This window comes from Lingula anatina, unplaced genomic scaffold (genome assembly GCF_051362555.1).
Source record: "Lingula anatina isolate TDL-2025a unplaced genomic scaffold, LinAna3.0 unanchor82, whole genome shotgun sequence".
Classification (NCBI taxonomy): Eukaryota; Metazoa; Brachiopoda; class Lingulata; order Lingulida; family Lingulidae; genus Lingula; species Lingula anatina.
Genome location: NW_028257603.1, coordinates 2,570,595 through 2,586,440, shown reverse-complemented (window position 1 = coordinate 2,586,440; position 15,846 = coordinate 2,570,595). Strand labels below are relative to the sequence as shown.

General features: G+C 34.9%; 2 protein-coding genes across 6 annotated transcripts; one reads left to right on the top strand and one right to left on the bottom strand.

The window, feature by feature from the left end:
• The first annotated feature begins 1,656 nt into the window (after window positions 1–1,656).
• Window positions 1,657–5,260, top strand: LOC147759234 (E3 ubiquitin-protein ligase RNF25-like). 2 transcript variants are annotated; one of them, XM_086998532.1, is made up of 6 exons: window positions 1,657–1,779; window positions 2,042–2,109; window positions 2,329–2,398; window positions 2,765–2,989; window positions 3,210–3,419; window positions 3,605–5,260. In XM_086998532.1, exons 1-6 carry the CDS (start codon window positions 1,762–1,764, stop codon window positions 4,199–4,201), a joined length of 1,188 nt encoding a protein of 395 aa, XP_086854658.1. In that variant the 5' UTR covers window positions 1,657–1,761; the 3' UTR covers window positions 4,202–5,260. The 2 variants fall into 2 exon arrangements, with proteins under 2 accessions (XP_086854658.1, XP_086854659.1); XM_086998533.1 differs by lacking the exon at window positions 3,210–3,419.
• Window positions 5,261–6,086: 826 nt separating this feature from the next.
• On the bottom strand, window positions 6,087–14,303 carry LOC106151085 (carbonic anhydrase 1). Of its 4 annotated transcripts, XM_086998534.1 has the most exons (8): window positions 14,003–14,207; window positions 12,285–12,308; window positions 9,933–10,106; window positions 9,276–9,424; window positions 8,190–8,282; window positions 7,810–7,876; window positions 7,230–7,393; window positions 6,089–6,494 (listed from the first exon to the last, which is right to left on the bottom strand). In XM_086998534.1, the coding sequence occupies exons 1-8, from the start codon at window positions 14,061–14,063 to the stop codon at window positions 6,261–6,263; spliced, it is 966 nt and encodes a 321-aa protein (XP_086854660.1). In that variant the 5' UTR covers window positions 14,064–14,207; the 3' UTR covers window positions 6,089–6,260. The 4 variants fall into 4 exon arrangements, with proteins under 4 accessions (XP_086854663.1, XP_086854660.1, XP_086854662.1 ...); XM_086998537.1 differs by lacking the exon at window positions 9,933–10,106 and having other exon boundaries at window positions 6,087–6,494; window positions 14,003–14,303; XM_086998536.1 differs by lacking the exon at window positions 8,190–8,282 and having other exon boundaries at window positions 14,003–14,209.
• Between the last annotated feature and the right edge of the window lie 1,543 nt (window positions 14,304–15,846).

Below are 15,846 nucleotides of genomic sequence, written 5' to 3'. Positions count from 1 at the left end.
TTTTTAACTTTTTGTTCATTAGCATTATTTTTAATTGGAATAATTTTATCTGCAAAAGATGAATGAAAATCACAAATTAAAATTGATGGCGAAGAATGTGCTTGAATCATGTTTGTAATTTCTGGATTTGTTCAAATAGTTTTAGCAGCATTGATAAAACCATTTATAAAAAAAGCTCATGATGTTAAACAAACAGATGAAATAGAATACGAAAAAAAATATAATAGTTTTATTTCAAGAAACGGTATTCCTGAAAAATTTGATGAATATTTAGAAAAAATTGAAAAAATTGAAAAAATAGGTTTATCTGAAAAAGATTTAAACTTAGAAGAATTTTTCTTTCCATCATAAAATTATAGTATATAATTTATTTAAGAGTATTTTTAATATTATATTTTTATTGAAAATTTTTGGTATAGTATTAAATTATAGTTAAAAAACCCACTTATTTAGTGGGTTTTTTTATTTTTTCTAATTCTGATTTTAAATTTAATTGTGCATCTGAATAATCAGTAGGACCTAAATCATATCAACGTGTAAATGCTTTTGAAAATATGCGATTAAACATTGGAAAAATTGCATTTTCAAATGCTTCAACAATATCATCTTCACCTAAACGTTTTGTTTGTCATGGAATGTTTATATTTCCATATGTTAAATTTTCTAATTCTATTTTAAAATTTTGATTAGTTTGTGTTTTAACAATTTCAAAGCATTATTAGAAATTAATTGCTTTAAAAGATTTGTTCTTTCAAGTAATGGAAGCGGTCTTTTAAAATTGTAAAAATAGAATAATTCTTCACCAAAAATATGTTGAAATTTAGTTTCAATTGAAAGTTGAACTGCATGAACTGTATTTGCAGAAACTCAATATTCTTCAAAATTATAACCATAAATTTTTAATTTTCTTTTTACAAAATCAACAATTGATAGCATTTGTTTTTCTATATCTAAAACAGTTGTTTTTATTTTTATGATTTTTGTATCTAATATTCTAATTTTTTAAAATCTTGTGAAATAGCTACAATAACAGCAACAGTTTTATCAAAAGTATATCCTAAGTCAATACCTACCATAAAATGTGAATGTATTCAATTTTCATTTGTTCTAAAATCTTTTATATTGTCTTCAAAAGAAATATCAACAATTTTTTTCATATACAAAGAAAACATACCAGTTTCTAAGTTACCAGTTTTACCTCATAAAATTGTGTCTTTTCTTAATTTATCACGTGTAGCTTCAAATCATAAATTTTCAACATATTCCATTTTAATTAAATTAGCTCTTAACAATGAATATGATTTAATTTTCAAATAACTCTTTTTTGATCTTTAATTTCTTTATATTGAAAACCTTGAACTTTTTCCATAATTTCTTTATTTTATAATCTTTAAGACTTGAAATAAAATTTTTTCCATTTTATAACCATCAAATGGTAATTGTTCATCTAAATCTTTAATTAATTCTGATTTATATGATCAATTATTTAATACATTTATTCTAAAAAGTACCTGTTGATTACGACATATAACACCAGCTGCTGCTCTCATTGAATCAGACATACGATATGATTCTTCAAACATTAAAAATCTTACATCGTATTTACCTAATTCTCAACCAACAAGTGAATGATCTTCTGTAACTGCAGTTATTGATTGTAAATTATATCATTTCAGGATTAGTCCCTGTGTCATCAGCATTTGTCTTCATCCATCTACAGGGGACAGTGTTGAACAGAAATATGTGTGTCTGACCCTGGTTATGGAGTTGTCATCAGAGGTGAGAATGAGTCTTTATGAGATAAAAACTTGACCATACTTTCCCCATGATATAAATTGTAATTTATGATGACAGTGTCACTCTTCTTGTTAACAATCTGAATGGTTTAAATGTTATAAAGTGAGATTTAAAGAATTGTTTAACATTTGCTAGGTTGCGTAAAATCTGTTGATGTTTCATCTACAGTTTGCATTAATAATACAAATAATTGAATACCAAAGAATTTGTACTTCAACAATAGACATAACAATCTGTCTTTCAGTATCCAGATGAGGCTCCCAAAATAATGATAAAAAACCCAAGAGGACTAGCAGATGAAGAAATAAACAGGTCAGTAGTACAGAATAGAAAAGTGGACATAAAAACAATGATTTAAGATTGTTGTGGATTTAATAAATGTATGTGAACACATTGATACAAAGTACACAGGTGGTTTTATTTTGCTTAATGGTTAATTACATATATACAGTGTTTATATTTTTTCTGAAGTTTTTATGTGCTTTGCTAACTAGTGTAGTGCATACTTCAAGAGATTTTTGTCTTTTCTAGGACTTTTCAAAAGCTACAAGACCTAGCAAGTGAGAGAGAAGGCAGCCCTATGCTTTATGAACTGATTGAGGTATTTGGTGAAAATAAACATCATTATGCAAATAGAATTTAGTGTAAACTAAGGTCAAGTCAAATTTTTTAAAGTAGTAAAAATATAACTGAGTAGTGTAAAAAAAATAAAGTAGTAAAAGTCGTATGATACTTAACTAACTTTTTAAAAAGATTAAATAGTTGAAACTGGTTGCAAAAACATTGAATTTAGTTTTTAAGCTTATCTATGTTGGTACAGGTGTTCTAAATTTAAGAAATTTTCAAAAATAAGGTTGAATTTTGATTTTTTAAACCTCCATTACACAAGATGAAGCTGCAGTTAGAAGGGATCTTGATTAACAGATTTTTATTTACCATTCTTTGATATGTAAAATATATATTTTAGCTTGCTAAAGAGAGCTTGACAGAAGGCAACATCCCTCATGGTCAGTGTGTGATCTGTTTGGAGTGCTTCCATGAAGACGAGGAGTTCACAAGAACTGACTGCTACCATTACTTCCACTGCCACTGTCTCTACAGGCACATAGATCATACAATGAAATTGATTAAGCAGGAGGAGGAAGAACAAGCAAGATTAGGTGCTATTCATTTACAGCAACCAAAGATGGAAGTAAGTTCAGTATTTTTTCGAACAGTACTATTCCAGAACATAAGTAATTTGGAAAATAATTGCTTTGAATCTTGAATCTGCACTCTCATTTATTTCAAAAATTGTCTTATTTTATATTGTTGTAAGGGATGGTCTTATGTACTGAAATGATAAAAGTGATGAAATGCTGAATATCCCTAACATATGGAGTATATTAAAGAAAATGGAATGTTTTCTATAGGCAGTATGCCCAGTGTGTAGAACACCAATAGCCTTTGATATAGACTCTCTGCGCCAGGCAGTCCCACCCACAACAGGGAGTGACCACTTCTTCCTTACAGAGGAACTCAAAGAAATGCAAGAGAATATGAAACAGTTACTTCTGAAACAAAAAGCAAAAGGAGGGATCATTGATCTTGAAGAAGAAAAAAACAAGTATTTGATATCATCTGTAAGTGAAGGGCTTTTTATGTATAAAGGGGCAAAATTAATAAACATAAAGTTGTACAGTATGCATATGTGTATTCATGATAATTTTTGCCAACTTTTTTTATAAAGATGGATCGTTTTTCCCCAAAACAATTATGTTTGATTTTGGTTTCAGATATGTGCAAATCCTTTGTATTTTCTTTACAGTCATCATCTGGTACAAACTTGGTTGCACTAGAAAATACCCAACAATCAGCAAGTGTGGCGCCTGCGCAGCAAGGGACAGATGGAGATAAGCCTTGTGTGAAGAAGCGTATTGATAGTGACAAGGTGGATGAAGGAATAAAGAAAGGATACAGACCTAGCTCTGGACGCCATACTTACTCACATCATGAAAGGGGAAGAGGCAGAGGGAGACCATACTCAGGACGTAGAGAGGTCAGGCCAAGTCAAAGGTCACCAAGAGAGCACAGACACAAAGCCGCTCCTGCAAAAGATAAACCCACCTCTGAAAATCTTAAAACCACAGACGATGCAATCAGTAACAAAAGATTACAAAATGAAAATGTTGAGAAGGGGAAGGAAATAGACCCAAATAGTGATCTCAAAAAATTAGGTGTAGATACCAGAAACAGGGCAGTAGACACATTGAACAGTGCTTCAGATAATCCAGAAAAAACACTGAAAACAGCAGAAAATGATCAGGAGGCAATTACCAAAAATGACAAAGATCACCTTTTGGAAAGGAAGGAAGAGGAAGAAAAGATGCTATACAAGAGTCAAAAGTTGAAGGTGGCCACGTAAGCAGTCCTTCAAGTGTCAGACAGTTCCACAGAGAACGTGGACATGCCAAAGGTAAGGGAAGAGGTCATTATGCAAATACAAATAGCCGAAACAACAGAAGATACCACACGGGTAAACCAGCCCATGACAACAAAAACTTTTCTAAAGATGGTGCTGATGATGAAGTCTTAGATCATGGAGTGAATGGTCATCACCAGCGTGGTAAGACTTCTAGGCCACAGTCAGGCAGGAGAAGGAGAGAGAAACCTAGTTCAGATGGAAATAATTATGCACATGGCAAGTCCAATCAATTGAAAAGCGGAGACAAGTCTCATAACAAATTGGAAGATGAATCCGGAACTAATGCAAATTCTACACCAGACCAGACAGGAGGTAAAAATGATGAGTTGTCATTAAATTCAATTGCAGAAAAATTGAGTGCAACTGTGGTTAAAACCACCCGGCCACCACCCGGCTTTAAACTGGAGGGACCCCCTTCAAATCCTCAAGGGGATTTTAGAACAGATTGTGCATTGTCTGCCTCATTTAGCAATGATTTAAAAAAGGATAACAAACCTAGGAGACCACCTCCAGGGTTCAAGGCTTTAGCAAATGACTTGCTGGAAAATAAGAAGGGTCTAGTCGAAGAAGATCGGTAACATACATCTTTGTTATTATATTTCGATATGGATATACCTGTATGATCCTGTGTAATACAGCAAGGTAGTTATTGATGTTAAACAAATGTTGTCCACTGGGACTTGAAACTAACTAAATTTTTCACAGGACCTGATGTAGTGAATGAAAAATGTCTAGAGTAATATCTAGTTTCTGAGTAGGTTTTTTTGAAATTAAATTTTTGGATTTTTTTTTGTCAAAATAAAAGTGACATTTTATATTTTATTTGGAGTGTTTTATATGTCTGAATGAAATTTTGCATGAAAAGTTAGATGATACATTTAATTCTTGTCTTATTGAATTATATGTGTGATGCTGTCCAGTTGTAATTGGGCAACAAGAATATTAAGCCACGCAATTCATATAAAGATAATGAAATAATAAAAAACGTCAAAAATTAAATGCAGAGTTTATTCTCTAACAAAGTGAATGGTTAACACATGATATTGAAAAAGTCAATATGATAACAAGTTATACTGTAACATTTATATGAGTCGATGTTAAATTGCAATGATCCCATGACTTATTGAAAAGCCCTTTCCTTAAAATGATCCAAAATTAATTTTAAAAAATATTCTTCCCTGAGACTAAACCAACGTGTAAACTCAAATACGTAACATGGTGCCTAATTATGTTAACATTCGCATTTCATTCAAAGTATGCAATTTTTAAAGTAAAAAACCTATTGGGTGCATGGATGTTATGTTAAGGAAGCCAATTGCCTACCATTAACTGATAAATGCTTATTTCAAGGGCTACTTTAATGTTTATGAATATGTGACAAGAATTATACTGGTATAATGGGATGTTTCTTATGAAGGAATGTCCTCCATGTTTTATTTATTGTAGTAGAAATATCCCATTTTATTGTTCCTGATCTATTTATCCCCATTTTCTTACATTTTTTCACAAAAACAGCTTCATGGGCAATGTTAAAAGTGTTTTTAGCATACCAAAGCTTCGTAAAATCAGAAGCACTTAGATTCTGCCATTTAGTTTACATGTCCTTACCCTCCCTCACTCCCACCCAGCATTAGCACCATAACATCTCGAAATATTGTGAATCAGTATATCTTATTTGCAAGGATCTGATTGGCGTCCTATGAAGTGCATTCACATGTGGTTCTTATTGCTGCAACATGTTTGTGCACATCCATTTATTTTTCTCTAACAATCAGACACCCCCCTCACCAGCCCTTCTCTACCACCCCCCCCCCCCCCCAAAAAAAAAAAAAAAATTAATAAAAACAAACAAAAAACAAATGCCCCAAAATACTAATATTTCAATCTGCCAACTCGGTTGTATTGCAGATAATAATGCTGTTGTAAAAAGTGTTTGTACTTTTCTTTGCAATATCAATAATTGCCAAGGGTATATATTTCACTCCCTCCTCCAAAAGACTCAATCCGCCTTTTTTGTGGTAACGGTCTTGGTGACGGATTGGTAGAACATGCAAGCCACGGCCATAACTGCAAGCAAAAGGAACAATTCCATACTCCAACCACGACGATCATCAGATACGCTTTTGTATACCAGCCGGTCATAAAGAGGTTGAACTGGGCGGTAGTTATTAACCATGGGTTCAGGGGCTTCTCCGGCTTTATTAAACCTGAGGAAAAGGCGGAATTTTTGGAGCTGAAAATAGAAAATGTTCCACATGTTAGAACAAATGGGGTAGCTGTTTTGGTCACTAGTGAAGACTGGTGTTATCAATTTACAAGCTGATCTCTTATTTTTATGCTTCATAATTCAGTTGTCCTAATTAACATCACCATCAATAATCGCAGTAAACTCCTGTTGCAATTAAAAAATAAACTAACCCGACCCATTTAAATTTTAAGCATGGCATACAGTATATCATAGCTGTACATATCTAAACAATCAAAGAACTCGTATAATAACATTAATGTGTAATGCAAAAATTTCTAAAATTCCATTTCTTCAATTAAAATTTGTATTGATGGACATCAAGACCTTATTTGAGAAATGTGTAGTTTTGAGAGGCGTGCGTTAGGCAATCCGGAAAAAACCTTTTGCACTCTCTCTCTCACTCTCTCTCTCTCTCTCTCTCTCTCTCTCTCTCTCTCTCTCTCTGGGCGTAATATCTTTTTGATTGAAATGTCAAAAATTACATATAATTATTCTTTCGACTTGTTCTATTACATAACAAAGGATAGTTTTTCCGCTGGTAAGTTGCTCTTGGAACACAGCTATAATTCACTCTAGTTCTAGATTGTTAAGTTTGAACAGATCAACCGCTCTAGTAATCTAGCGTGACAAACTGGCTGCAAGCACCTTTCATCCACAAAATTCGGTTATAGTGACACCCCATTATATATTTCGAAGCATAGGATAACATAGGTCATTCACCTGTCTCTCGGACAAACGAATTGGTTCAGTGAAAACGGTCCATATGACAGATTCAAAGCATCCAGGGGTCGTAAGACTTCCTCCGTAACGGTAGAACTCGTTCAGTTTGTCTGGGTTGGGTAAAAGTTCTGCCAGGATTACGGGAGGCATAGGAGCACTGGTACCTGAAGTGTATAAAACATGTCAGATTTTCTGGGAAAAACGCACCGTACTGAGAGTTACTGTATATCGAAAAGTAAATGTTCTGCATAAATTAAATTAAAAATTGCATTATATTCGCAATACATTTTAGATCACAATGGGGGAATCCAGGGAAGGACACAGCGGGCACGTACCACCGCGTTAGCTTTAGAGGTGCCCTATCACCCCTTCTCTCTCTCTCTCTCTCTCTCTCTCCCCCCCCCCCCCCCCCCCCACACACACACACACACACACCACCTCCACACCTTTTAAATAAATTGATGGGGGTTTTGTCGGTATAATAGAGATATCAGTGCCGCTGCACATTATGCTTTCACAATTTCCGTCGTCACTCCATCTTGTCAGCAATCAACTTGTCAAACGTAGCAGTTATATTTACCTCCATAGGCAACTTTAGACATCATATTTACTACGCCTTCCCAGAATGGATTATCTTCCGCTTGGACCTGTGGATCAAATAACAGTGGAGTGGCATCTGTTTTGCACGTGTCGTTTTTGTTGCTGTTTTCTTATTATTATTAATAATATTGGTGGCAAAACGAGAAATTCAAGGGAAAAGACACGTTACCTATTATCACATTCAAATATCGTCAAGGTGACAAAGACATATGAAATAATGCTTCCTACGTAAAAAAAATCATATCAGTACACCGATTGCTCTTTTGAAATTGTTTGATTAAAACTGAACCTTGATTTTTTTTTTCGCAAACTGAGCACCGATGCCCCTTTACTTTGGATTTTTCACTTCTCAATACGTACGTCTATGAAGAAACCCAACACTGCCAACCCGTTGGTTTTATCGAGCGCATCTCCAGGCGACGTGTAATTTGACGCATAGTGAACTAAATGAAGCTGTTAAGAAAAAAGATATATGTTGGCGTTAGGTTTGATAAAAAAAGTAAGCCGTCGCTTTTACAAAACTCACAATATAGGCCCCTATCAACAACAAATGATGTATCTAATCGATATGGATTACTTTTTTTTTTCGCACAACATAGGCGCGCCCTATTCATGATTTAAAATCTAAAGCTTTACAAATAAAAAATATCGAATTGAAGATAAAGAGTTTTAAAAAAATGACTACCAAAATGAAAAACAAGCTATGTAGACGTATTATTAGACAAAGATTCCCGCCCCATACTGTGGTGAGTGGGGTGTGTCGGTTTGAAAGTAGCAAACTGACAAAATACCACTACATGAATTGACAACTCAACACCTGAAAGATGGGTGACAAATCATGTTCACGGCTTTATGTACGGATATATGCATTTTGTCTGTTAAGTCCACTGTAGATAGTTAAGCACAAGTATTTGTGTCTGCGGACAAAGATAGGGCTGTCCGTCAATAATGACCTGTTGCGTTTTATCATCACGGCATCATCGTGTATTTGTGATGAAATTGAGTAAAACTAATTTCTTATTTAGAAGAGGACTTATCCGGCATATTGAATTACTTCGAGCTGAAGTCGATCTCTTCAAAGCAGATTGCTAATCACTTTCTGCTGACGCTGATACTGTAGGCAGGGAGACTGGGGTATTTCCCGACAGGGGTATTTGATCGTCGTCTTTAATAATTTGATTTGCTGGTCTTTTTTTATCGAAATTTATCTATAAAAACCGACTCAAAACGAACATGCTTACCTTAAAATATCTAGGTTTATATGCTATTTGTGTCGTTTCTTCAAGTGTGTGTGTGTGTGTGTGTGTGTGTGTGTGTGTGTGTTTGTTTTATTGCCCCTCCCCTCCTTATGTGCCATAATATAGTATAATATAATATAATATTATACTATATTATAATATAATATTCAGTACATCTACTCTAAATAAAATATTTTTTCTCGATTACCTCCATGGGATAGCTTTTCCCATTAACTGTGTGTTCTGAGCCCTCCTTGCTGGTCATACCCCAGTGCCAGTGGAACTGAAGCAGTTTGTAATTCCTGGGCAAACCTCCACCTTGGACACTGTATTCCCCCGATTTAATATTAACTTGGACTGTCGAAGAAAAATTATATATATATTAATGTCTGAATCAAACTGTGTCTAATTTTTCTTATATAATATATAAAAATACTCCGTCTTTTGTTGTTTACAGAGTGTGATGATCGGCATAATCCACCTATTGTAACAAGAACAAATATGATTGTTGTTGTATAAATAATAACAAATTACGAACGATGCAAATTATGAAAATACAAGATGTTATTGTTGTTGCTGTCCAGCTGTTTGAGGGACGCAAATACCGAACAGACTATCCATGACCCTTTACTCGATCCTCCTGCCTCGATATCTTACCAACAAAAAAAAAGAAAACCTAATAAACAAAATTCCAGCAAGACTACATGTGGAAGTTCGTGTTGTGAAGTTTACACAAACAAGATACCAAACATTTTCATCCCGTTATGCAACTTTTGGCTAAACGACAATTTCACGTACCGTTAGTTTACCCTTGGATCCAGCACAACGCTGGATCCTGCTTTCAAGCGTTCTTTTAGTTTATTACCTGTGTGCGCGTTATTCTCTATCACCCACTCGGCGTTCGCTGGGACGCTGTTATAACCGTTCAGCTTGAAAGGCTTAAGAGTTAAATCTTCCTCTGCATCGGCAGACAGAATGTCTATTGGGGACTGTTTTTGTCCTCCGCATGGTGCAAAAAGTTTCGCCCATTGATCTACGCCTAAAAGAACAGAATAATGGTATGAAAAAGCATCGTAAGTGTTCTAAATAATCGTCATCATCACCAGTTTATTATTTGCATCATCGTCTTGACAAAGTGTAAGCAAATTATATTCTTTAAGTAATTTTTATCGCAAATAAATCAACCGATAAGCCAGCTTTGTTTCTGCAACAAAATAAAAACAAATGGACTTATTCTAAATCATTATTGAAAAAAAAAATGCAATCCAAGATAAAAAAAGATCAGTGTAAAACCGAAGGTTACAGAAAGCAGAGCGCAGCGTGAGCCATGATTAATTCAAAAAAATGTTTGATAGACAGATAATCAAGAACCATTCCCATAATGTTTGCAGCAAACAATTCAAATAGACGAGAGTTTGGGTATTCGAAATGAATAATCAAATTTTCAGCATTTAGCAGGGTTATCTTATTGTGATTATAAAGAATTGGCAGTAAAGCGAAAACAACGCATAATGCAAGTTTGCAATATTAAATATCCAGTTTGTATTGGTGATCGCCGCTGTGCTCCTCTCTGTGGAATCTCCGTGTTTGATCCACCTTCAGTACCGATATGGACCACGTGTTACTTAACTCGCTCAATTTATTTCTGATGATCAGTGTTATAGTGAGGAATGACGACAGCAGTTTTTCGAACGTTTATTCACCGACTCTCTCTTCATACAACTTCACAAATATTTATACTCAATTTCTCCGTACTGATCACGCATTTACTTGTTTTCTTTTCCATTGTCTTTGCGTGATTACAAAATATTTTCCATTCTCATGTTGCAAGTCACTATGCAACATTTCCTTATTAGGTAATCCTTAAGAAACTTGTTTTCAATTAAAGATATCTAAAATATTATTTGGATTACTCATGCTTGGACCTTATCCAAAACTCAGCTATCATGTGATAAATAGATGATCAAAATTATTATATGTTATGAAATTAACCAATCACATTAACTGTTACTGACTTTGACCTTTTCCATCTTTTTCTGACACTAAAAACATGTTCTACACTTGTTGACTCTTGGAGAAACTTAACTTACACTCAATAACTCTTTGTCCCTTTTACTCATTTGATTCCGCTTTAATTGTTTTCTGTATATGGCAAAAGTGTAAGTAATTTGCTGTACAACATCAGTACTCAATTAAGTGTTTTTTATGTTTCGAATTATACGATTTCTATCAACCTTGATCCGTTTCAAATACACTATGTATGGATCAGCTACGGTTTACAAAAGCACCCCAACTTTAATTCATTTAATTCATTTAATTAATTTGATAAGAATAAAAAAAATTCAAAATTATTGAAAGGAATATTTTACTTTAAAGCCCAGACTGGTTTTTATCTTTAATAAATCATATATAGGTTGAAATGAAAGGAAGCATAAAGACAAAATAACTTAATCTTTATGCCCTGAGCTAACCATGTTTATTACGGAGACAAGTGCAAATTATTGTGATCTGGTCAGTTGTAAGTGCATATGACAGATATGATAATACCAGGTTTGCAGAAATCTTTCAAATCAAACCTGTCATCAAGTGCTTAGCTGACAACTACCCGGACGACAAAAACGCGAAATTGTGCAAGGGTTCGCTGTATACGCCAACAAACAAACTAGTGAACGATAGAGTGATAGTTACGCATGTAATATTGTAACAGCCACTTATGCAGTAAAACGAAATACGATAGATATGCTCAATATACAATTCGTTTTCTTTGGTAAAAATGCCGAAAAAAAGAAATATTGTATGACCTGAGATCAAATTGGTCTTGTGTTTCATAGCGTCAGTGGTATTTTTCAACTTGTTCGGGTATTCATTCATGGGATTCACCCCATACTTCACCGCTTCTCCAATGTTCAATAAGAATCTGGGACTCTTATTTCAAAGGTAAAAGCACTGTTCTAAATCTGTCTTTACATGTGGCAGTTTCATAGTGGATCTTTTTCTGAAAAGAAATGGACCATTTTAGTTGGCCCAACTTGAAAAATAGCAAAGAACCTAAATCGCATTTTGTGCAGAGTATACAATTTCCCACCACAATCGTGGTTCTTTTTGTATCCCCTTTTTACGAGTCCTAATTTTTCTTGTTTACTACCGACTGAAAGGAACATGCATCTCATCACATTTTGTGACCGCCACATTTTTTATTAAAGTAAATATGCCTCACCTGTTTTTCCGTCGTACGTCCATCCTGAAAAAAAAACAAATAAGCTGACAATATTTTTTTTACAAAAAGTAAAATTTCAGCCAGATCTGTTACACACTGGTTTCAACGTATTATAATATTTATTTCAACGTATTATAATATTTATTTATTTATTTATTTATTTATTTATTTATTTATCCTCTTTTTCATTTTCTACAGCCAGTAAAAATGGTCACCATACACCGACGGTACATTAAGTGACTATATCAGGTAATTATAACTTAACTGAACTTACATATGACTAACACACACATATCACGGGGCAAGTAACCGCTATCCTCTCCATTATTTATTCTCCTTAACAATTTACTACACGTTTCGCGCAGGCAATATGCAGTGTATGGGTCTAATATACCTCAATATTTGCGAATGTCTGTGCGTCTGAAGCGTGGGCTGTGCTTAAACAAGATTTTACACTGATGTTCATCAGCTTTGCTTTATATTAGAAGCATGCTTCAGTCGATGCTTTTATATAGCCTAGTGGCTGAAACTGGGACTAAATCCATACAAGTCAGATTGGATGCAATTTGAACTAATGACGCTGATCACTTCATTAGGTTAGGTTTGCATGTATATTCGATACAGCAACGTTAGCAAGGCACACAAGAAAACAAGGCTGATGACTGCATGGCTTCACGTTTTCGCCGTTTCCTGGACAACGGGAGCTAATGTAAAGCATTTTGCGGGTTCTCTCACTTTTCCCTAGACCATGTATATATATATATATATACATATATGGTGCAGTGCGAAGTCAGTAACGTCCAGCGAACTACTGGTCGGTTAAAAGACCGAAAAGAGGTATTACAACCTATAAAAAAGGGTGTTTTTTGTTATCTTAAAAGGACTGATTTGAATGCTCAGGCAATTTCAATCCACGCAAAGATTTAGTACTCTTTGTTCAAATCCTTATAAGCCGCTTCCTTGTAAGCTATGAAACAACAATATATTTTCGAGACTGAGATAATACTATGACCTCTCATAGAACGTTAGCTATAAATTCTTCATCACTCTGCTGACGCGAGCAACATATAAACTCGAACGCTGAATATTTGCTTAACAAATAGGATGCTTCACTTCTACACAATATGAAGTAAACTGAGGCGAGATATCATGTACAAGGATATATAACTGTTGAGTAAGCCCGACGAGTAACAACTGTTCCTTGGGGTGGTTGTTAAGTGTGCATGTAGTTGTCTCGCGTCATTATCATTAACACGCTGTATTCTAAACAGCGTAGTAAATATACTACATGTGATACATGTTCTATGTACAGGTACATGTACGTTATTCAAGTCACGAAATGAGAATTATCTGAATAACGAGCCTGCATGAGGCACGAGGCGTAGAACTGAATAACGTGGAAACCGTGTGTGCTCATTCAGCGCCCTTACTACGTTCAACCTTGACACAAATACACGTGAAACACGTTCGACACGTGAACGAACGATCACGCACACACACACACCACGGTAATACCAACACACTTAAACGCCCTCTAACCATGCATGTGGAGACAGGGTAACACATATTTATAGTGATACATGTAAATAATACAGGTTTTTAATATCTATCCCTGTCTTCAATATTACAGAAATAGTAAAACTCACTGTCTGTTCAGCTGTGTTCGGATATATAGATACAATGAATAAGATAACTGTACCGATATAGTTGCTACTTACCAGAAACATTGACCAGAGCCTGCAAGCTACATAAAAGCAGTGAAAGAAAAGTTGATGTCATCTCTGCCAGATCAGCTGTCTGGGACTTCACAGTGTTACTGGCTGTCAACGAATGTCAGAAATAGCACGTTGTTCACACATCATATAGTCAACTGGTCTATTTGCAGCCAGCCAGGTATGACTCCGAGGGGAGCTTCTTGCATTGTAACCCAAATGTAGCCTTATGCAAGTTACAAGTGGATCAAATCATGCAAAACACCCGTTAATGGTTACGATCACGCACGACTAATTTGAGTAATTAACAATCCTTTTTCTAAAAAAATTGACTGACCAAACAATATGAATGACCAGACCGCGACCAGCTCAAATTAATGGTTACTCTCTGATTAAATTTATACAGCTAGACAATATAAATATTTTATCATAGTCTGAACTTGCTCTTTTGCTCTTGATGGGATCCATAAAACTATAAAAACCATAAAACACCAGAATCCATAAAAGTATTGGTGAACTCTGTGAACTATATGGGTCTAGGTTTATGTAGGCATACCTCACCGATACCTACCGAGCGCCCTGCATATAAACGAAAGTTCCGCACACCGCTGTATAGGTCAATAACCGTGCAGAAAAATCTTTACATTGCAGTGCCATATTACGGTAATGCCTAAGTTTATTAGTGGGAAAGTGCTGAGAAATTTACCAGATCGAAGAGACGCCTTGTGGCCCTCAATATTCTCTTCTTAGGAAAGGGGTAAATTTTTGTAACAAAGCAAAGCGCGTATTGTGATTGATTAGTGTAATGCGTGTATGGCAAAATTAAATATGTATGAAACAAATAAATCCCAGTAGCTATAAAAAACGACATTTTTGATAAAGCCTATTTCATGACTCTTTCGAAGAACACTATTCGTTATCACAGTGAAAAAAGTCTTTCGTCAGCTGCGCTCAAAGTTACAGTGGATACTTGGTAATAACTCTTGAGATTTAGCTGCAGTTTTGTAGCATGCCTGGAGTATAACCTAGAAGTACATGTAGTGATTAAGACTCTATTATTCAAATGGGTTTTTATGTTTTTCGGAGATCTATCTGCAAATGAGAACATAGATGCAAGGTATTTTGTAATCAATCATCTTACACTGAAAAAATAAATTTGACATCATGTGAGTTTAGTTTAATGTATTCAATTTAAGAATTGAGCTCAATGTCCCAAATATTCCCCCAACGGAAATCATCATCTGCAGGCAAAGAAAAACCATCAAATCTGCAAGACAAGATTCATATGTTTCATAATCTCATAGTACCATACATCATATTTTTCTAGAAATGCCCTGGAGAGATCCCAAAAGACCTAAAATGACAAGCGTGTTTATTATACTTGAAATGTATTGATCAATCTGAAAAAGTATAGGGATGAGGGATATGACCCCAGACCCTTGAAGGTTAATCAACCGCTATTGTACTGGTTAGAATTGCGCTCAATAAAGCAGAGAAGAAAAGGTTAATCAGACCCCAATATTCCTCGTTCTTCAGATACTCACTCCTCCTTCTCCCTCCCCCCCCCCCCCCGAATTGTCTGCTGTAATAACTAGTGTCTCCTGTAATCGACCTTCTAATAGGCATACTACGCCATTATACGAGTGATAACATACGCCATACGAATACATACATGTGTATACGGATCTGCTTAAATTATATTTATGCTCACTCCTTTCACCTTGGTCCCCCTTTCAATGCCGTATATATAGGATATATATACTGTATACGCACAGTGCGTTGGTGAGTTGCATACTAACTTTTCTCGGAGCAATGCTTGAAAAATTGGTGTTTTTGCTGACAACCGTTGC